At 45.0% G+C, this 22,180-nt stretch overlaps 1 protein-coding gene across 2 annotated transcripts in view; it reads left to right on the forward strand.

The window, feature by feature from the left end:
* Positions 1 to 21,941, forward strand: part of tnrc18 (trinucleotide repeat containing 18) — a 47,553-nt gene extending 25,612 nt beyond the window's left edge. For both annotated transcript variants that reach the window (XM_071474269.1, XM_071474270.1), the window contains 21 exons: positions 167 to 581; positions 902 to 1,909; positions 2,043 to 2,188; positions 2,296 to 2,429; positions 2,578 to 2,694; positions 2,848 to 3,031; positions 3,127 to 3,442; positions 4,353 to 4,565; positions 7,571 to 7,756; positions 8,313 to 8,776; positions 9,251 to 9,385; positions 9,980 to 10,121; positions 10,213 to 10,330; positions 11,059 to 11,134; positions 11,278 to 11,386; positions 11,755 to 11,871; positions 12,538 to 12,690; positions 13,785 to 15,589; positions 15,718 to 15,954; positions 16,190 to 16,264; positions 17,771 to 21,941. In XM_071474269.1, coding sequence (XP_071330370.1) covers positions 167 to 581; positions 902 to 1,909; positions 2,043 to 2,188; positions 2,296 to 2,429; positions 2,578 to 2,694; positions 2,848 to 3,031; positions 3,127 to 3,442; positions 4,353 to 4,565; positions 7,571 to 7,756; positions 8,313 to 8,776; positions 9,251 to 9,385; positions 9,980 to 10,121; positions 10,213 to 10,330; positions 11,059 to 11,134; positions 11,278 to 11,386; positions 11,755 to 11,871; positions 12,538 to 12,690; positions 13,785 to 15,589; positions 15,718 to 15,954; positions 16,190 to 16,264; positions 17,771 to 17,977 — 6,357 coding nt within the window. In that variant the 3' untranslated portion in view covers positions 17,978 to 21,941. The remainder of the gene's footprint in view (positions 1 to 166; positions 582 to 901; positions 1,910 to 2,042; positions 2,189 to 2,295; positions 2,430 to 2,577; positions 2,695 to 2,847; positions 3,032 to 3,126; positions 3,443 to 4,352; positions 4,566 to 7,570; positions 7,757 to 8,312; positions 8,777 to 9,250; positions 9,386 to 9,979; positions 10,122 to 10,212; positions 10,331 to 11,058; positions 11,135 to 11,277; positions 11,387 to 11,754; positions 11,872 to 12,537; positions 12,691 to 13,784; positions 15,590 to 15,717; positions 15,955 to 16,189; positions 16,265 to 17,770) is intronic.
* Positions 21,942 to 22,180: the final 239 nt, after the last annotated feature.

Raw genomic sequence — 22,180 nt, forward strand, 5'->3', positions numbered from 1 at the left:
CGAGACCAATTGGTGAATGTATTTCATGTATTTGATGCTCCCGAGCATATTTACAGCAGCAGGACAACACAGTCATAGAGACCTCAACAGTGGAAGCACACACTAATGTTTTTACCCCCTCGTCACATCACACATACGCTGCTCACATTCTCTGTCTGCGTTTCAGGAGCGTTTAAAGGCCAGCGAGCACCGGCCAGAGATAGAAGACAAATCAGACAAGCGGAACGCAGACCCCAAACCCAGACCCTCCTCAATATCTTCCCCGTCTCCTTCACCCGTTCTGCATCCTCGCAAACTCCCCCCTCCCTCTCGCTCACCGACTCCCTCCACATCCTCCCTCACCCCGCTGCCTCCGCTCCCCTCGCCAGTGACCACCCTCAAGTCGGAGGAAGGGGGGCAGAGAGTGATGCCGCACCCGCCGACACCCCTGCCTCACCCGCCTTCCCCCCGCTCAGCCTCCCCGCCCCCGTCCTCGCCACGGCGGCCTAAACAGGAGGCGGCTGAGGAGGGGGAGGTGGGACGGAGGGAGCAGACGGAGGGACAGAAGTCGGCCTCTGCACATTTCAAGAGCAGATACTCTGGTGAGTCTGGAGCTGCAGTCTGGAGCTGCAGTGATCAACTGCTCCACCTTCATGTTGTTACTAAATGATTGAACTGTGCATTTTCTATTGAAAAGTCTATTAATCTGTGCAGCGTCAGAACACCTGTGACATGTAGGAGGTGTCTGAGGTGTTTCACCTGCTGTGTATTTGATGCTGTTATGAGCTTCAGTGGACGAGCGTGAAGTTGGGTGGATGAGACAAAGTTCAGTCGTGTGAGCGAGTGAGGAATGTTTGAGCAGTGGATGAATCGGGTTGATATCGTATGAATCTAGAAGTGACTCTGTGTTTTCACTCTACAGACCTCCCTCCTGGTTACCCTTACCAGTCCATCACTGCTCCGTTTGGCTCACCTTTCCCCCCTTATCGCATCCCAGCTCCCACAGGGGCAAACACAGAACTTGTCCCACACCACCACTCCCACTCTCCACCCTCAGCAGCTCCTTTGCCCTCAGCACACCTCCATCCAAGGCTCCTGGACACAGACATCAAGCCACAGAAACTAGAGCCATCAAAGACGGGATCTTTCCTCAAACAGGAGCCCGGTTTAGAGCGGCCTCAGCTGGACATGACACCAGAACCCTTGGGTCCCCTTCGCCGGAGCTGCAGCCCTGTCCGAGTTATCCAGGAGAGAGAAGCAGACGGAGAAGCACTGAAGTCCCAGCCCCAGCCTCAGCCACTTTCTCTGCATGTCCCCAGTCCTCCACCACAACAAGGTAAAGGACTGGAGGAAATCAGAGAGGAAGAGAAGGAAGGAGGCCAAATTAAAATGGAAGTGTCTTCTTACTCATGTCAGGCAGCGTATCCTCTACCCCCTCCACTCACTGAAGCTGAGCCCAAACCAAAGGCCATCAAGGATCCAGAGCGAACACCATATCCATCGTGCATCACAGTGGATTCAGACAGCCAGGAATCAGCTCCGAAGTGTGTGTCACTTGAGCAAACCTCCAATGCTGTGTGTGAACAAGAACAGATAGACACTCCAATCGACTCGCACACTCCCAGTCAGAAAGAAAGTGTGTCTGAAACCCCTGTTTATCCTCCCCCCACCTCCAACTCGCCGCTCCCGCTCGTCATCAGTCCAGAGGATCCCATGGCGGGGATGCTTGCCCTGCTGACAGCCAGTGAGATGGCCGCCCAGGCCCGACCCAGCACCCCACCTGCCCCAATACTCATACCACAAATAGAAAACCCTCCTGTGGCTGAAGACTGCAGCAGCGCGGGGCCTCTGGAGATGGTGGCGCTGGAGGGGATGGCCCTGCTCAGCCAGATGGCCCAGAGAGAGATGGAGCACATCAGCCAGGGGCAGGGTGAGTAGATATGAGGAAGTGTATGGTGGGAGTTGGGATAAGGTGGGGAGAGGGCAGAAATAAATCGGGTTTAAAAAATTTTGTAGTTTTTTGTGTTCCTCTAATATTTTACTTCTCTGTTCATCCCATGCAGATCTAACATTAGAGGGTCTGGACTGTCTTCTTGAAGCAAGCAGACAGATCCTGTTGGAAGCCATAGAGAAACAGTCCCACATTGATCTGCCGAGAATGCTGGATCCCAACAAGAAATACAGCTGGAGGCAGAGGAAGGAGGAGCCAGTAAGATGAAGAAAAAAAATCATGGTCTCCCAGAGATGACAGTTTGTGAAATGTTGTGACAGAGTTGTCATTTTTTTCTTTTTTTTTTCCATCTATCTTCTCTGCAGCTATATAGTAAAATGTCTGTGGACATGTTGGACGCAGTGGAAGTTGAATACCGTGTCCGCCTGGCTGAGCTACAGAAGACATACAAGGAGAAGCAGAGAGAGCTGAGCAAGCTGCAGAGACGCAGGGACAAGCAGTGAGTGCTATTTAACACAGCTCGCACATGTATTATAGGAACCACATTCAAAACCAATTAATGACACTGCTGCTATTATTACACACCTACAGAAAAAACACATCTCCACCCCAGACAAACACACGTAACTCTTCTATGTTTATGTCAGTGAGCGGCAGCAGCAGCAGGAGGATGAGAGGCGGAGTCTGACCAGACGGGGCAGAGGACGACCCAGGAAGAGAAAACATTTGTCTACGCCTCCCAAGCTGGACAGCCGGCCTGCAAAGTGAGTGATGATCTGCAGCTCAAGTCAGCCATTTTCTTATCCCATTTTGCAGGTTGTTTTTTTTTTATTTATTTATTTATTTTATTTATTTATTTTTTTTAAGATGCGTGTTCAGCTTTTGCTTAAAACAGTGTAAAATCTCCTTTGTCTCAGGGTGGGTAGGACAGTGCAATACTCTGAGGACTCTGAAGCTGGGGAAGGACAGAGGAAGAGGTTCCGGGTGTCCAGAGAAGAGGAGGAGACGGAGGCAGGAAGTGGAGGAGTGAAGGTGAAAAAGAAGAAAAAGAAGAAGAAGAGCTGGAATGACCACGAGCCATCCACCAGTCATGCTCTGGAGGTGAGCCACTTGGAAAAGCCTGTTTTGACTTCTCCAGCAGTGTAACACGTTTGTTCTGATTAATTAATGTAACGTTTTCTTTGCGGTGTTCTCAGGTGTTGAAGGCAAAGCGCAGCCATGTGTGTGAGCAGGAGCAGCTGGCGTCAGACCTCGACAGAGCTCTTTCGCTTTCGCAGCTCAGCTCGCTCGGTGCATCCCGCAAAATTACCTCCAACACGAAATTAGACAAGTCGAAGGGCAAGTCCACTGACAGTCGTATGAAGGACCGCGCCATCCACGCCGCTGCCAAAGGGGGGAAACACAAGATGGCTGCCAAGGCTTCCACTTCAGAGACCATCCAGAAGGTTAAAGGTCAGAAGAAGACCACCTTGTTCTCTCCTGTGAGATCAGAGCTCAGCAGCTGCTCCAACAGTGAGTACCTGAGGACAAACCATCAACCACCAATAATGATGTCAGATATGAAATAGAACAGAGTCCAAGTAATTTTTTCATTTTATAAGCATCCAGAGTTACAGAGAGCAGAGCTTGTCTGCTTTTAGTTAGTCTGATTTACATTCACAGTGATGAGGCTGGCAGTAGTCTTTATTTCTGTTGTGAGCCTGAAAATACTCTAAGAACCAAATGTGTATTCATCCGCTGCTGAAAATAGTCCCCACAAATGAACTATTTACTCTTGTTGGAGTAACTTAGCTTTTTTTAAAAAAAGGAAACTTTTAATTTGTGCCCTTTTTTAAAAAAAAATTTACATTTAGAGAAGCAACAAATGGCCACAAAGAGGGTGGTGAAGTTGGAAAACATTGAGTGACAAACTAAAGAATTCCTTGTTTTGTTTTTGTCCTCTGGATTTGTTAAAGAAAAGTGTCAGACTCATCATTTAAATACTGACTCACATGTTTTCTTCATTTTATCTATCTAGTGCTTTTTAATCATTAAACCAACCATATTTATCTCATTTTCCCTGGATTTTTTTTCTCCGTCTAACTAGTATCTGATGATGACTTGTAGACTAAAAGACTGATGTTGTTTCATCTCAACTCTTTCCATTATGCCTCATCTTCTTGACACCCCCAATCTTGATGGACATGATGCCGTTGCATGGTAGTGGTAGAAAGCTTCTCGCCGGTCGGTTGTTTAACAGGGTCAAACCCGTCAGGTCTTGTAGTTTATGTGACGTCAGTATTTGAGAAAACAGAATGAATTCAGGTTTAATTTGCAGCATCTGTTTTGATGTTGAGGTGGAGCAGAAATCATCTTTGTGTCTGACCCTTTGTCTTCATCCCTGTGACCTCATGAATCATTAACCGCACTTTCTCCGCACCAGACTCAGATTCAGAGGAGCACAATTCTGCTCGAGGGGGCTGGCCCCCTCTCTCAGGGACGCGTTCCCATGGCAACCTGACCAGGAAGAGGCGGTCTGCATCATCGCCGACATCACTGCTGTCCATCCAGAAGTCTCAGAAGAAGAAACACAAGCACTTATCCCTTCTGCTGGAGGAAGCGGGCCTCAGCTCCTCTGACGACTCCTTCGACCAAGGTTACTGACCAAACCTTACACCCCCTCGCCCCTCGCTGTTGAGTCAGACAATACTGTGTCTCTGAGCCTCGTCACAGGTCGTGTCTTTGTTTGCTTTTTGCTAAGGCCGCTGTTTCCAGACTGTGCTTTAGCTTGACGATCTCTACCTCTCTTGCTGCTGGCTTCTCTGCAAAGTTGCCTTTTTTTAAAAACATAGTTTACCTATTTCTATGGTGTTTTTTTTATTGCCTGGATTGCAAACCGTTTTTGTAGCATTTGTACATTTGAAAAATTGTGTGAATTGTGAGATTTTGTTGTATTGCAGTTTGGTACCTATAAGCTTTATTAAAGGTGTTGATTTGATTGGTACAGAAAGCAAAGAGCTGTGGTCCTTGTGTCTGCTTCATCTGTCTGTCTGTCTCTGTCAGTCTGTCCAGCTGCCACTGCACCTCACACATCCTTTAGTGCTCTGTTCGTCAAATATCCCTTTAGTTCTCCTGGAAAAGGTCAGAAAACACTGCTCAGCTTAAGGTTTATATCTGGGGGAAAAAACATCATATGTAGAAGTAAAATTCAACGTACACTGAGCTGAATCTGATTGGACAGAGAAGATTTTTTCCTGGTCAGCAGAAATGGTTATAAAACAAAGATAAATCTAATGCTAGTTGGCTTGTTTTCTATTGTTTTGAATGGTTAGCTACATTTCTTTCAGACTAAATGTTTATTGATGATGTGGCCTGGTGTTTGATGTTGTGGGGGAAGTAAATGCACCAGCAGTGGTTGTGTTAGATGTTGGGGATATTTGGACAATAGAGCTCCTCCTCTGTGTCTACTAAACCTTCAAATAACCCTTTTCCCTTTACGTTGCTCTCTCAGACACCTTGCTCTGTCCTCTCACCTTTCCCTCCTCCTTCACCTCTGACCCCACCCTTTCCCCCTTCGTCCTACCCATGATGCTTTGAGTGTCTCTCAGCCTGTTCCATGTGCTTGTGCTGCTGCCGCTGCGACATTACAGAAGCTTGGCAAGGACTAGCGCAGCCTTGAGCCTACGCTACCTCGCTGCGGCTAGTCTACGCTGTGGCTAAAGCTTTGCTTAAGCTAGACTGTGCTAAGGCCAGGCTACGCTACGGCTAGGCTGCGCTCTCGTCGCTGCGCTGCCCCGCCCTGCCTGAGGCCACACCCCTGTCACCTGCTCTGTAAGTAGGAAGTGCCCCTCCCTATTTTTTTATTGACCGCTAACATGGACGATGCTGAAATTGAACTTCATATTCAGAACATTAACTTTTACCTTCATTTTTTGGTTTTGTTTTTTTTTTTTTTTTTTTGTTCTCACAAATTAAAGCTCTTTAATGAAAACCCTGGTTACCCCCACATAAAGGTTTAAAGGAGGGGTAACCATGGTTACTCAAACTTACTATGAAGATTATACGAAGGGGCCTCACAGGGCTGTCCTCTCAGTGCTTGCTTGTTGTGTCGTCTGCTTGCTACTGTTAACACATAGTGGATTCACAGTACAACATAGGTACCAGATTTGACTCCTAAATCAAGTTCAAACAACTTGAAGATAGTTTTTAATGTTTATTTTATTGTCGTGCAGAGCCACAACAAAAATTTGAATGAGCCACAAAAATAAAATGAAGCATTACTGTTCTGGTTAAAGACTAACTCAACACCAAGAGAACATCCAGTGGTTTAACTTTCCACCATGCTGCCATGATGAATAAGTGGACTCATGTACACTGTGTCATCACAGCAGGGTGTGTTCAGAAGTTTAAGGCTTTTAACCAGACAGGTGGTGTTTGTGAAGTTACTCTTCGTCAGCAGACGGTGTTGTGTACTGTGCATCCACCTTCAATGTTAACACTCTAACCCCTGAGGAGATGCTCTCCTACTCATCTGTTGCCGTGGACCTAACTGCTAACTTCCAGCAATGCACAGCTAACCAGCAGTATGCTACAGTGTATATACACTCAGTTGGCAGTTTATCAGGAACACCTAGCTAAAATAATGCAGTCTAAAGCAACAACTCTCCCCTTCGTGATGGTTGTAATGTCCAGTTTTTGTTGAAACTGTGTTAAAAAGGTGTTGATTCAGCTGTTTCATTTGATCATTTTCAAGGCGGCAATTTGTGCTGCTGCTGAACTGTAATGAATCTAACAAAGAGCTGTGTCCGTTCTTTAGCCTGCCCTCATTGATTTGAATGGGGAAGGAGAGAAATAATAGGATCACCTGTCAACATAACACAATGCTGTCCAACAGCACCACAGACTACATCCTCCAAAATGATCACACACTTGACTCAACACTTCTTTAACACAAAAACTGAACACTGAACCCTTCATGAAGGTGGGATTTATTGCAGGACGGGTTTATTTGACTTCAGTAGTTTTAGCTAGGTGTTCCTAATAAACTGACAACTTAGTGTATACATGTCTATCTGTGTGTATGTGAGTGTGCTGCCTTTTGTGTGCTTTTCTAGCCGTTCAAACTTGGAGAAAAAGAAGTGCAGTTTCACGCCTCACTCTGTCACCGAGTCAGAGGCTCAGTTCACATGGTTTCAGCAGCTGTTGACTGTGTGTGGCTCACATGCATGTGGTAAATGGCAGTTTTTTCCTGCTGTATCTTGCTTACACAGCATAACAGTGTGAAGGCAGGCTGCAGTGGTTTGGACAGTCTATCTTCTCTCTGCACTGGTGTTTCTGATCAGCATACAGTCTAAGATGTGACTTTCTGTGCGTGTGTGTGTGTGCGTGCGTGCGTGCGTGCGTGCCTGTGGGTAATTGTGTAGACCGTAATTGTGTTACTGTAAGATCCAGCCTGCTGTATTCTTTTCACACAGGGCTTAGCTCAGTCTTTGTCTTAGAGGAGTTGTATCTTGATTGTGTTCTTGCGTTAATTCATCTTCTCCGTGGTGCACTCTTTGTGTCCACAGTCAGTAGAAACAATAGGAAGTGATTTGACCTTTGGCCCACGCCCATGCTGCAGCTGTGCTTGTGTCTGAGCTGAAAATCTTCTCTTTGAAACAGAAACCTCAGAGGACGATGAAGACAACGACGACGATGACAACGAGGAGTCCGACTCAGACGATGGTGGCTGTGAGGAGAGCGGGCTGGGTCTGTTGGCCAGGTTTGCAGCGAGTGCGCTCCCCGTCAGCTCGGCCCCTTTGAGCCTCCTCCATGACGGCAAACACCACAGCAGGCAAAGCACTCTGGGTAAAAACACAACAGTGTGTGTGTAACTAAGAATCAAACTAGAGAGTTTTTATGAAAAGCAGGAAAAAGAAAAGTTGAGAAAAACCATCTTTTTTTAATTCTGTTGAAAAAAAATGATTCAAGCTGTTCACTGTACAAACTCTCCTGTTTTTACTCATTTCACAGTTTCCTCTGACAGCGGTCACTATACACTATAATTGTATTTTTTTTGTGGTTGGGCAGGTTCACTGCACTAGCGTTTCTTCAGGATTATGTTATTGATTCATGGTTAAATATTCATTCATTTGTAATTGTCACATCAGGGTGCATGTAATGATTCAGGCTTGAATTATGTATTAGTTTCAAATTAATCAATAGTCCTATTCAGTGTTATTGATTTCAGAAAATCCAACACCTTAGTTTATTACTGGCTGCATGTTTATGGGAGGTGTGTGTGTGTGTGTGTGTGTGTGTGTGTGTGTGTGTGTGTGTGTGTGTGTGTGTGTGTGTGTGTGTGTGTAAAAGAGAAGAAGAGTTTTTACATCATGTGACCCTCTCCTGTCCTGTCCTGTGTCAGGTTCATCAGAGTGTGAGTGGTCAGACTCTGGCTCAGACTTGCGCCTGAGGAAGTTTCCCTCTTTGCTGCATGGCAAACGCTCCGCCCCAGAGCTCCCCCTGTTGCCCCCGGCAACCCGCCGCACCGACCAGACCAGCCCCACCAAGCGAGATGAAGTGCTGCCAGTCAAACGCAAGCCTCTGCCCAAACCACGCCCCTCCCCTCGGTCGCCTCGGCGATTTAGCTTCGACCTCGCCGCCGGCCCCGGGTTGGGAGGCTTCAGCGAGGACGAGGGCTGGAACCGACGACGCAGCGAGAGGATTTTCCTCCACGATGCCACTACCTCGGCCAATCAGATGCCTGTGCCAGCCCCTGCTTCCACCAGTCAGAGCTCCTCCTCCAGCTCAGCTCCACCTCTCACCCCGAAACCCGCCTCCAGACCCAAACCCACTCCACCGGGCAGAGAGGGGAAAGATGTGGTGAAAGTACGTCAATAATTCATGGGGTTGTTGTTTCACCAACTGAGACAAGCTTGAAAAACAAAGACACACAAGCTTTTCTTTCCCCCATCTCTCTAATCTCCCCTCTCTTTTCTGTTACTGTTTCACTCCTCTGCTTCTCCTCCAAACTCTGGTACCCTCGCATCCTTTTGTCTCCCTTGACACATCTGTGTGTGTGTGCGTGTGTGTCTTTGTGTCAGATTGCCAGCAGGTTTCCCAGTACTTCAGTCACTGCAGCACTCCCCTGCTGTCTGTGTCGTGTTGCTGACAAGAAAGGACAACTGCAGGCAGCCTTGCAACATGCTGTCCTTAGTGTGTGTGTGTGTGTGTGTGTGTGTGTGTGTGTGTGTGTGTGTGTGTGTGTAAGGATGTTAATCTGTCCAGTAGCTCCTCAGTGCCGTCATTCATTCATTCATATGCATGTTTTAACTCTGTGTGATGTGACTTTTGAAAACCCAGAAAAAGAAGCTGAAGGACTCTCCTCTGCCCGTGAGCCCGTCCTCTCTGTGCAGTCCAATCACCGACAGCCCTGGGCCTCTGAGCCTCAGCCCGGCACGCAAGAGCCAACCAAAAGCCAAGACCAAGGCCAGAGAGGTCAGTGCAATGATGGATCAGCTGCAAAGTCATTATGGATGTGAACTTAATTATCCTAACAAGGACAAAACCCCAAAACATTCTAGTTATCAGACCTAAATGTGAACACATTACATTCTAGGAAAAAATAAATCTCGAAAAATGAAATGACTCCTTGTGTGGTAATTAACGCTGTTTTGTTTTCTTGTTAGAGGAAAAAGTAAACCTCTTGTATCGTGTGTTTTCTGCCTAAGTGTTGTATTGTTCTCCATCTGCCAGAACACGAGTTTGTTTAGGAGACGCTAAAGGCAGCTAAAGTGGGTGCAGGGCTCTCTGTGGTAGTAAAACCGCAAAGAATGACTGTGTGTAAGCATAAGTGTTGTAATATTTCACCATTTCCCTTTGAGAAGTTAATATGTGGTGTGTCAGCGTGCTCATTTGGCGAGCAGCAAAAAAAAGTCAGGTTCATTCCTCAGCCAGGTGTTCACAGTACGGCAGATTTCACTTAACGACCTTTTTTGCTTTTTGAATATAAATTTAATACATACAAGGCTTTTTTTCCTTATATGAATACTTAACTGAGTGTAATTAAAGCCCTTGCATGTGTTTGTGCAGCCCTCCAGGGGAGCGGTGAGCCGGCTGATGGAGAGCATGGCAGCAGACGAGGACTTTGAGCCCAACCAGGACAGCAGCTTCAGCGAGGACGAGCTCCTCCCACCACGCAGCAACAGCGTATCTGAGAGGTCCTCGACACCTGGTCAGTGCACGCACACACTGTCTGGAAGTGCTTACATACACACACTGTAAATGATGGCGTGCATATTTATTGCATGTGTTGTTGTGTTCAGCTCCAGTGCAGTGTGTGTTGGATAAGGATTCTCTGGTGGACGGACTCAGAGTTTTGATCCCAATGGACGACCAGCTACTGTACGCCGGACACGTGAACACTGTACACTCCCCTGACATGTGAGTACACGCGAGGTGACATTTAATCTTTAAACAGAGCACTGTAATTGATGTGCAGCCTTTAATAGAAGAAACACACACATCTGCTGGCACTATTAGAAGCTGCGAATCAATCAGTGTGCTCCAGTTTGTTTGTTTTTTTTTTGCCTCCAAAGTTTGTCCTTGATTTGAGAAGTACCTGGTACAGTTGCACCTCAGCACAGTGACCTGCTAGAAAGTCCTCTTCATTTGTCATATATGCAGCAACAGAAACAAGGATTTCAGCTGCTCGCTCAACAGTTCATACCTGCAGGGGTGTCCTCTATACTCCTGAGGATAGTTTGACATTTTGGGAAATCGTCTTCATTCTGCAAAATCAGCTACAGCTAAATCCAGCACCTGGTTAGCTTAGCATAAAGAATGCTTCATTAAAAGAAAACAAACAAACTTAAGTCCTGTTCAAACAGGATTCATGTTCCAGGGGGATGTGGGTGCTAACTGCTCCATGCCAGAGACAAGGGACTATAATCATTATTTGTAAACAACAGCACATCCCCCGGTCTGTTACACATCAGAGCAGTCAGAATCAAGATAAGGGCTCACTTTGTCTGGCAAAGAGACCATTTACACCTCAGAGAGAGCTGATGTGGCTCTGGATACTGTCTGACAGTATCGTAAATAGCTCTAGCCGTTGCACACTGACCCCGAACTTTTGACCCTGACCCTCCTCTGGTGATTCCTCCCTGCAGATACAGTGTGGTGGTGGAGGGGGAGAGAGGGAACCGACCACACATCTACTGCTTGGAACAACTGCTGCAGGAAGCTGTGAGTAAACTCTCGCATATATTTTGCTGGAGATACTCGAGCAGTTATAAAACTACTATATACAAGCCCGTCTTGTGAAATAATGTGTGTGGCTGATGCTGTGTTGCGCTGACATTTACAAGTTCTCCATTCTGTACGTGCAGATCATCGATGTGAAGCCTCCATCTGTGCGCTATCTCCCAGAGGGCACCCGCATCGCTGCCTACTGGAGCCAGCAGTACCGCTGCCTTTACCCCGGCACTGTTGTTAACGGTACAACAGCAGCACACACAAACGCAAACACACACCCAACACTTACATGATATGATTCATAATCCACTTACATGGACAATTTAATTGTAGCTGGCAGCACAAACAAATGTAAAAGATTTTAACAGGATTGCTCCTTCAGTGTATTATGCAGCAGAGTCTATTATTTTGAAGAGTCAGATGGTAATGGAAACATAACTGGTCTGGGCTCTGTTCTTATTGAACACTTTTAATTCATTGAGCTCTGCTGCAATGAATAAACCAGAGACTGGATGTGACAGATACACGTGTCTTACAGCAGCTGTTTCATTTGCTGAAAATGTGTCAAAATCAAAATGTTCACTGCCAACTGTGATTTTCCCCAAAAACAGGAAGTTCAGATATGGACGAGAACGATGATCTGATCACGGTGGAGTTTGACGATGGCGACACAGGCCGCATCCCCCTCTCCCACATCAGACTGCTGCCGCCAGACTACAAGATCCACTGTGAGCGCACACACACACACTGCAACAGTGACATCTCAGTCAATCATGATCTCATTAGATTTTTCTTGTTGCCACTCTCAGTTCTCTGTTGAAACATGGAAAGGAGCAGAGGGAACACACACACACACACACACACACCTCCTCTCGTAATACTTTCATATACAGCGAAACATTTAAATTTCATTGTACCATTACTTCTGGGTTTGAATCCTGTGTGTGTCTGTGTCTGTGTGTAGTTGTTGTTCTTAAGTTTGTGTGAATATGTTTTTGAGGACTAAAGCCTGTTTCAATAGAGCTTCCAAAAGATGAAACAACAAAACACTGTACTAAAATGAAAGTATATATTGAGCACTGAGTTCAAAACACCTTGTTGCATCACAGTCATTTAAAAAAAAAAACACTTTTATTGATTTCTGCTGTTAGAAGCGGGTAAAAATAATTTCCCTCTTTGGAAGCAACGTGCATCCAACATGTTGAAGCTTTGAAGAGATGAGCTCTGCACAGTGCACAGTCAAAAAGACATAATGATGTCAGGCAATAACAGATTGGTAGCAGACAACATCTTGCCTTGATTGTTTTTGTTTTCTCTTGTGAAGAAACTTGATTACCAGTATCTCTAAGCCTGTAGGTTAATTCTCTGCCCTCTGGCTCTCTGCCTCTGTCCAGGCGCTGAGCCGTCCCCTGCGCTGCTCGTGGCCAGCTGCTCCAGGAGGAGAGTCCGCAAATGCAGCAAAGAGGGCAAAGAGGCAGGAACAAAGCCAGAGGAGACCACTCCAAAGATCAAAGGAAAACCAGGTCGCAAACCCAAACCCAAACCAGGTGAGCCGATCAAACTGCCTCCCAGGGATTAATAGATGGATTAATAAAAGTCTTTGTCAGGTGTCTCTTGTCATTTTGTTGGTTCATTGGAGCTGGAAGCTTGAGTTTAGTATCATCATCACTAATAGTCATTACTAATCCACCAACCCGCTGCTTATCCCCATGATAGATAAACTGTAGTCTAATTCTTCTTGTGTGTAATGTATCAGTGAAACAGTCGGTAGAGACGGTGAGTTCCACAGAAGTTACTGATCATCAGTGTCAGATCTGTTAAGAATTATTAAAGAAAGAAACTGTAATGTTTCCCACAGGAGGTAAAATAATGGAGGGGGTGCTTAAAGTAAAACTAATCCAATGTGCATTAAGCACTGCCATCACTTCTGCCTTTATTTGCCTTTTTTTTTTCTTTGAGTAATTCCATGGGACCAGTAAAGGACATCTCCTCATACACTGGAGCCAAATGTGCCATAAAAAAAGAGATGGATTTCACATTATTTGGCTCGGTGCTCGTCATGGAAGCGCAGTGTGTTTCCCTTCTGAGTGCTTTACTTATCCTCTGAAGGTGGTTAGAAATGTACTTCATTTGTGGTGATTATTAGGAATAATAATAGAAATGAGTTCCATGTGGCTTGTAGCTGTCCTAACTTTAACATATTTATCATCTAAATACTTTAGTCATGTTCGTCTTTTTAAAACAACAGAACCAACAAAAATAGCTCAACGCTCAGATACTCCTTTCATCAAACCTTTCATATTTGACACGGCTGTCATCTCTGGTATCAGTTTAATAAATTTGCTCAAACGGCATCCGTAAAGCTCAGAGTCTGTTACTCTGGCTGTAATACATCACATGTTGCATGTCTGATTTGCTGACACTGGCCTTGTTTCGACTGGATAAGCAATTCTAAAATGCAATGTTTTCATTTCAGAAATGTTTCCTTGCTGATTTGTCGACCATTCTCAGCGTGTGTGGCTGCAAACCACAAAAATCATGAGGCCACATGATGAAAACGTCAGCATATCCAGTGTGAATCCCTTTACAGTGTTTGGCCAAAAAATAAACTTTTCCCTGTTTTTGCTTTTTTTTTCCACAGAGGCATCCATGAACCAAGATGGCAGGGAGAAAACTGATCCTCCACCTTCCTCCACCCAGCCTGCAGAGAGACCCCAGGCTCCAGCTAAACCTGCCCAGGACAGGACCTCCTCTGTCCAGAAGGCAGGTCAGGAGAAGCCCCGCCCTGCGTCCCGGCCAACAATGGGAGTCCAGACAAAACCAGGCCGCAAAAGCTCCACCACATCCCCTGCAAGTAGCCCTACCCTTCCCTCCCCGGTGCCTAGGAAGAGCAGCTCAGCCCAGCCTCCTCCTTCTAAACCAGCCCGTGCTCTCCCTCCTTCTCTGTACCCCTCCACCTATGGAAAGGTCCTGACTGTGGATCTGTACAGCGAGCCCAACCTCAGCTCATACAACAGCCAGCGCAGAGAAAGAGAGAGTACCAGCAGTGTCAGTCCCACCACCAACAGACCCATGTCCAGACCGATGGCAACATCCGCTGTGCCCAAGCCCAGTGCTTCATCCACCCCCAGACCCGCCTCTGCCTCCACACCCAAAACAAAACCCTCCTCAGACCATCACAGCGGCTCCAGACCCAGCCTCAGCTCTGGGCTCATATCCAGCCCCATCTCCAGGCTGTCAACAGGCAAACCCAGCTCCTCTCTCACTCCCAGACCGTCATCGTCATCATCCTCATTATCCTCATCATCATCTGCCCCCAGACCCAAACTAAAGATGCCATCCGAGCAGCTATCATCCAGCTCCAGACCCAGCTCCAGCTCCAGCTCCATCTCCATCTCCAGGCCCAAGTCCAGCCCGGGGCAAAGTGACGGAGGATCGGCAATGAGGCGGAAGTCCCTGTCGGCAGAGCCCCTCGTGAAGCTGGACCATGAAGGTGTCACTTCGCCCAAGACCAAGAAGACCAAGGCTCTGATGTTGCTAGAGGGTCGGGGCGTAAGACGAGATCACACACCCATCACCACGGCTTCAGCCAATCAAAAACTGCTGAAAGCTAAGCTGAGAGCTCCAGAGAGAGACACTAGCCTGCCAGAGAAAGACTCCACCTATAAGACACCCATCCTGGCTAAGGAGAAAGCAGACAGCCGTGGAAGTGGTAGTAGAGGACAGGAGATGGATGCCAGAGAGGAGAAGGTTAAAAAGGAAGAGAGAAAGGAGGTGGAGAAAAGAGAGGAGAGAAAGATGAAAGAGGAATCTCAGAGCAGCAGCAGCTCAGAGTCAGAAGAAGAAGGTGAGAAAGGGAAAATTAAGAAAAAGAAGAAATGTACCTCAAGCTGCTCCTCCTCCTCTTCCTCCTGCTCAGGTTCCTCTTCATCTTCTTCTTCATCTTCGTCCTCATCATCCTCTTCCTCCACTGACGACTCGTCCTGCAGCTCAGATGAAGAGAGGACCCCTACGCCTCCACCAGGCCCCGTCTCCCCGCCTCCAGTGCAGGACAAACCAAAAGAAGAGACGAAAGAAGAAGAAGAAGAGGAGGAGGAAGAGGACGTGAAGAAGGAGGCAGAGGTAAAAGTGGAGGAGGAAGAACTGTCACCTCCCTCAGAATCTCCCTCCCCATCAACCTCTCCAACTCCCTCCGCTCCCACTCCTACTAAATCTGGTAAACCAGCCACCGGGAAGGGCTCTGGGCAAAGAGGTCGTCCTCCAAAACCGAAGCCCAGTGGAGGAGAGGGGAAAGTGGGGAGACCAAAGCGGAGAGAGGGGGTCCACCTCCCCACTACCAAGGAGCTGGCTAAACGTCAGAGGCTTCCCAGTGTGGAGAACAGGCCCAAGATTTCTGCTTTCCTTCCAGCCAGGCAGCTCTGGAAGTGGTTTGGGAAACCCACTCAGGTGAGGGAAAAATCACACACACACAATTAGAAAAATGAATTATTGTCATGTTAAAGAAACATCGTTCTTCCCTACATATCATTCCTTTCACTGTGTGAGTTTGTTTGTCCTCTTATGACCCCCTCCAGAGACGCGGTATGAAGGGCAAGGCTAAGAAGCTCTTCTATAAGGCCATTGTTCGTGGCCGAGAGATGATCCGCATCGGTGACTGTGCCGTGTTCCTGTCTGCTGGGCGGCCCAACCTGCCCTTCATTGGCCGCATCCAGAGCATGTGGGAGTCCTGGGGCAGCAACATGGTGGTCAGAGTCAACTGGTTCTATCATCCAGAGGAGACAAACCCCGGCAAGAAACTCACTGACAAGAAGGTAGTGGAGTTTTTATTCATGGTCAAATAAAGGTCAAACTGTAAAGGGAATGCATCTAAGCAGACCAGAAATAACAAGCGGCTTAATATAACCTCCTACAGTAATATTTATCTGTTCATTACTCATTGACTTAGTGAATCATGACACTGGTATGCCTTATTCAAAAAAGATACCAGACTGAATATGTTTGTGTGTTTCAGTTTTTCCCTAAATGTAAGACTTGTTTCCTTTCCAGAACTGGGATCAGATCTGCGGTCAGTCTTTACCAGCAGCTCTGCACTCTTCTATCCACAGGAAAGACTTCATGGAGGTAAGAGGGAAATTCATTATTGCACCCATGGTTTTCAATTCTGCTTATCAGGCTTTAAAAACCCTGGTGTTTTTTAATTTAATCATGTAATAAACTAATGGGGGATCTTAAACAGTATGGAAACTTGAAACTGACAAGTTATCAGTCAAGTTAAAAATATAATTGTGATTACATAAAAACAAATACTGTTAATTATATAATTAAAGTGGAGTGTAAAAGGAAATATAATATGATAATAAATTAAAATGTATTAAAATATTCTATTTATCTTTCAATAGCTCATTTATTTTTCAACTTTTTCACTTGGGTTTCAGGGGTTTTTGGTGACATTTGGTCTTTTTTCAAGAGGATTATGTAGCTAGTTAGCTTAACGATGCCAGCCATTCACCATTGAATGAAAATTGCCCACCTGGCACATAAGCTAAAAAGTGTTTCTTCTCGGTTTCCACTGCACATGTTTGTTAGTGGTCCTGAATCCACTTGCATGTTCCTGTGTGTGCCGTTTACATTACAATGTTGTCACAAAAATAAAACATACTTTTCTAGGTTCTGGTGAAGTTTTGCAAATGTAAAACCTCCATGGATTGAAAGTTCACAATACATTAACAATTCAACAAACTGGCTTAAAGGTCAAGTTGGTGGCACCGTGTCCAGCTCTCTTACTTCATCTATACTGCACATACTGAGCAGCAGCCTTTTCAGCTAGCTACCTAGCTGCTGCTACATTAGTCATAAAACTACAGCAGCCAGTGCAGCTAATGTTGATCATCCATATAGTGTACTGTAGACTGCTGTAGCATCAGTGTATGAACGTGAATGTCTGGTAACATTAGCTAAAGCATTTCAGCCAGTAAGCTAACACCTACTAAGTCAGCTAGCTAACACTGCTGTTTTTGTTTGTTTGTTTTGGTGTTTTTTGATATTATGAAAAAGAGACATACACATCTAAAAAAAATAGTAAGAACGGCACAATGAAGTTGAAGACTTTTTACATTGTGGTCCTTGATAAGGACAAGAGACATCATGAAGACAGAATGGTGCCGGAACGTAAATATAGTATTAGCTAGCTAACTTTGTTCGTGTTAGTTTTCTGACGAGGTGCTTTAGCTACTATTGGAAGAATTAATACAGTGAGGCTACAGTAGTTTTTTAGTATATTCAGTATACAGATGATGACATTATGTTCAGTGGCTGGTGTAGTTTTATGACTGACTGTTTTAGCTATGTAGCGAGCTGAAAAGGCTGCTGGGTGTTAGCTAACATGAACTTGTTAAGCTAACTAGCTGTTTGCTTTTTTTTTTTACCAAGTGATTGGAGATTAAAGGAAAAATGTAAAGCTTTATATTTCTTTTTACACTTACTTTTATTATATACCTAAATATATTATGTATTGAGGTATTCAGTGATATTTTTGACTTGTATAATTTTGTTAATACATTTTTTGTTCATCCACAACACACAGAATACAGTAGTTAAAGAGTAAAAGCATCTGTGTCTCTGTCGCAGCGCGCTCTGTACCAGTCGTCTCACAGCGACGAGAATGACGTGCAGACGGTCAGCCACAAGTGCCTGGTGGTTAGTGTGGATGAGTATGAGCAGATGACCCACACGCGCCGCTACGCCGACAGCGAGGACCTCTACTACCTGGCTGGCACCTATGAACCCACCACTGGCATGATCTTCAACACTGACGGAGTCCCGGTCATCTGCTGAAACAAAAACACAAACACACTGCGAGTTGCTGAAACCAAATTGCGATCCGACGTTCCAACTTTGGACCTCACGAGGAGTCAAACCCAGCCCGTGGTCTTTTCAAGTCTAATCACTGATCTTCATTCATGATGGATCTTTTTTTGCAGCCATGACTCGATGAACTCAAGTGCTCCGATACCATGATACACTTCAAACGGACTGTCATGAACAGCTACTACTACTACTACAGAGACAGGAGACACTACAGACAGTATTAAAAAGGAACATGTCTCCTGGATCATTTGCACACACAGACTCCAGTAACACATACTGTTTTGCTTGTTGTGTTCATGGGAGAGTTTCAGGACACATGGATACTTCAGTCTCCTTTTACATGTAAATATACCCTTCATAAACATATACTCACATGCACAGACACATGTAAATACTCACCCCCATGAAACACACACACACACACACACACACACAGTTATATAGAGGAAAATATGAGTGTTTTATTTTCATGTAATAGATTTATGTCAGAGTACTTTTTTCTAAAGAGGTAAACAGTCAAGAAGCTTTAATGAACTGTGAATGATGATACAGGAGAGAGGCCCGTGTCTGTCCACCCCCCCGCCCCGCCCCGACAGGACGGACAGACGGACACACGCGCCGGTGGTGTGACGTTGTGATTATGATGTTGCCGTGGTGATGTTACAGTCATGTTACAGTCATATAAATGTATCTATAGAACAGCAGGAGCGACAGACAGACGCAAAAAGAGAAAGAGATGCACAGAAAGAGAGAGGTAGAGACTCCCTCCTTTTGCTGTCCAACAGAGAGCACTTAAAAAACACTTTGAGTCTATCCTCCTTTATTTTAACCCTTTCAATTCCCCTTGACAATCCTCACTCGGGCAGACAACTGTCTGTGTGCTACTAAAACTTCTGACTCCCTCAGAGACTCAGGCTAAAGAGAGAGGAAGGAATTGTGTACTATTAAAAGCACTTCCCATTTTCATCTTTGAGTTCCTTATCTTCAAGGAAAAATCCACCCTGAAACTCTTTGAACACTATGACACAAAAACAGCTGCTGTTGATGGATCTTGTATTTTGTTGTTTTGACCATTTTGCACTGAGGTTGAGCAACAATTCAGGGAGAAATGGGTCCTATGGGAGGGGCCAGTTTCTCCACAGCCACAAGATGTGGTGACTTTAGGCCTGTCTGGGTGGTGTTGAAAAGCATTCTGGGAAATGTAGGACACCCCTTTCTTGTAAGAAATAGGGGTGAACCAAGTAAATTAAAACTACAACACTTGACTTATAAAGTAACTCCATGAATGCACTGAACAAGACAAGCTGGTATATCAACAGTGCAAGAGTCCCAGAGGGTGGATTTTTCCTTTTTGAAGGTGTTTCCAGGGTTGCAAACACTGCAGTCAGTCCAAGATGCATCAAGGTCATAGCACTGATATGTAGGATGAAGCTGCCAGCACTGATCAGATCAACATAATTCGATTTTTAACACTGATCTTCCACAGTTAGGCTTCATTCATTCAGTTTTGCTGCAGCGTTTGCAACCTCTAAATGTCCTGTTAGATGTATTTTATGTTTCTTTTGCTTCTGCTGTTTTATGGGTGTCCATCTTAACCTCTTATGATCACATTTTGCCCTCCAAGCAATCATATTTGACATGAGTGCACTTTGAATGAGCTCCGCTGCAGAGGAGACTGTGTGACTGGGAGTCATGTATGTCTTCCTAGAGTATTTGCTAAACCCCCTCCCACCGCTCTCGCTGCCTCTCCTCTGCATGCCGGTGACGCCCCTTTCGCCCTTTTTCACAGGCAGACAAACACACACACACAACCGCGTCCCTTTTACACGTTGTTTTCGGCTCTCTTAGCTGCTTATGAATTTTTTCTATGTGCCTAGTTTAACCGTTTTTAGAGTGAGACTGTTGAATGTCGTGCTCAGGGTTGTGAGCATTTGGGTGGCCTTACCCTCCCAGGCCTTAAGATGATGATTCGCCAAATGTCTCTTAGGTCCCGCCCCTTACTCCCGCCATCATCCTCGGCTCCTTACGGTGCTGCGGAGAAATCAGATTGGTATTTTCTCCAGTCTGCTGACATTGAGAAACATCTTTCTTCTTTGTGATTTATAGTTGAAACAACCCTCCGTTCCTGAGCTCTTAACCCACTTAGTTACACTATTGTGTATAGAGTGTGTATCAGATATATCAGTATCTATATACAGTACATAGTATACTGTATATGCAGTATATATCTGTGATTATCATGTCGGTTTTCTTGTATGTTTCGTACCACGTTGCCCTCTCTCTGCTTCGATGCAGAGATTGAAGATTGTCTTGTTGATATTCAATAGGTTTAATATTTTCTACTATCTTGAGATCTTTTGGTTTTCTCTGGATTTGTCTGATTTTATTATAGGCTATATCATATTTTTACTCACATTGAGATGGCTGCGTGACGTCAGAAGGACAACCCAAGATGTTAATGTGACATTTTCCTAATAAATGACTAAAGACATCTGCCAGTAAAGCAGCATTTCAGTGCACATTTAAATCAAGTCCAGACATGATAGCCACCCAGTCAAGATAAGGTTGGTAATTTGCTGCTAGTTTGTTAGTACTGAAAGTGGTTTAACAGGTACAGAGTGACTCTATTTGTTGTTTTCTGAGATTACTCGATCAATTGAAGCCAGAATATCTTATCTGCTAAAGCCCCAGCTGCTCTTCCAGCTGCTGCTCTTAAATATCGACCCTTTTCGGGCGGAGACCAGACAGATGATCCCTGCCTGAAGCTCAAATGTCTGCAGACTAAATTTCAAAAGTTTTGAGTGACAGTCGGCCGAAATGGATCTCCGGTTGGTACCCAAGCCGTGGGAGCACAATGGATAGACAGGTTGTAGCAGTGTTTGCAGAGTGAACAAGTTAAAGTGCTCCGTTTTTAATCTTTGTTTACCCCTGGAGCTGCTAAAGCACTTTTTTCTGTGTATGTGCGTGTGTGTGAGTGAGAGAGAGAGAGAGAGAGACTCGTATCCCCTTGTATTACCACATGCACACACATACACACATTCACACTTACGCGCCTTTGTAACCCTATAAAGTGTATGTTATTGCCTACCAATCCCTATTTGCCCCCTATCTCCATCCAAAGCCCAGCCTTAGGCCTTCAAACAGGGTCCAACACACACACACACACACACACACACACACACACACCCCATCACTTATTCCCCACTTCGCCTTCATTTTTCATTTGGTGTCATATGTTTAAAGAGCCTGACTTTATATATGTTCTTTCTGTCACCATTTATGTGTTTTGCATTTGGTCTTTACAAACGAAAAAGTTTGTTTTTTCTCTGATTTATTTTTCTCATCTGTTTTTTTTTTTCCCTTTTCTTTGCATGTTTCTGTCATTTTTTCCCCCTTGCTTCCCCTCTCTGAACAATCGTCCACGCCTCTCAAGCAATACTGCTGATGGGCACTGGGAGCTAGCTGCTAGAGAGAGAGAGAGAGAGAGAGAGAGGAATGGGAGAGAGGGCAAAAGAGAGAATGGGATAGAGAGAGAGAGAGGTGGACTGGAGGCTGGTTCTTCGTCTGCTGTTCCTTCAGTATCGTTATCGTCCTGTTACAGAAAAAAAAATGATTATTTTGAAAATAAATAGCAAAATCATCTAAGTTTTGTAAATGATCCTTCACTGTCGAGGGGAGAAAAAGCTATCAGAATATACTTTGTACACATGTCTAATCTTGTAAAAAAGCAAAAAGAATACATTTTAGAGATAAATCTGAATCCAGATATATTCTGTCGCCCTATACTGTATGTGTAAGGAAATTTTTTTCTTTTTTTTCTTTTTTTTTTTTTTTACAGACAGCAACCATGTTTATCAGTGTTTCTTTTAAATTGTTTTAGTAACTCAATATTTTATAGTTAATCAATAAACAGATGGAACTGTACTTTAAATTTCTGTGTTTTTTGGTGACATTTGTGTTCCTTTTGAACTGCTGAAATACTGATGATTTGCCTTTCATCCCTCTCTTTGACTGGTTTCGTTTACTTCAGGCAGAAATTTGCAGGAAATATGGAACACAGCTTTGTTTCATTTTTTATTTTACTTGGTGTAACATGACATCTTGACAAAGGATCTGAGATATGTTTTAAAGGAATAGTTCAGGTATTCGCTTTATTCGCTTTCTGCCAAA

This window comes from Trachinotus anak, unplaced genomic scaffold, assembly GCF_046630095.1.
Source record: "Trachinotus anak isolate AG129_WGS33_773 ecotype Australia unplaced genomic scaffold, CSIRO_AGI_Tana_v1 ptg000003l, whole genome shotgun sequence".
Taxonomy (NCBI): domain Eukaryota; kingdom Metazoa; phylum Chordata; class Actinopteri; order Carangiformes; family Carangidae; genus Trachinotus; species Trachinotus anak.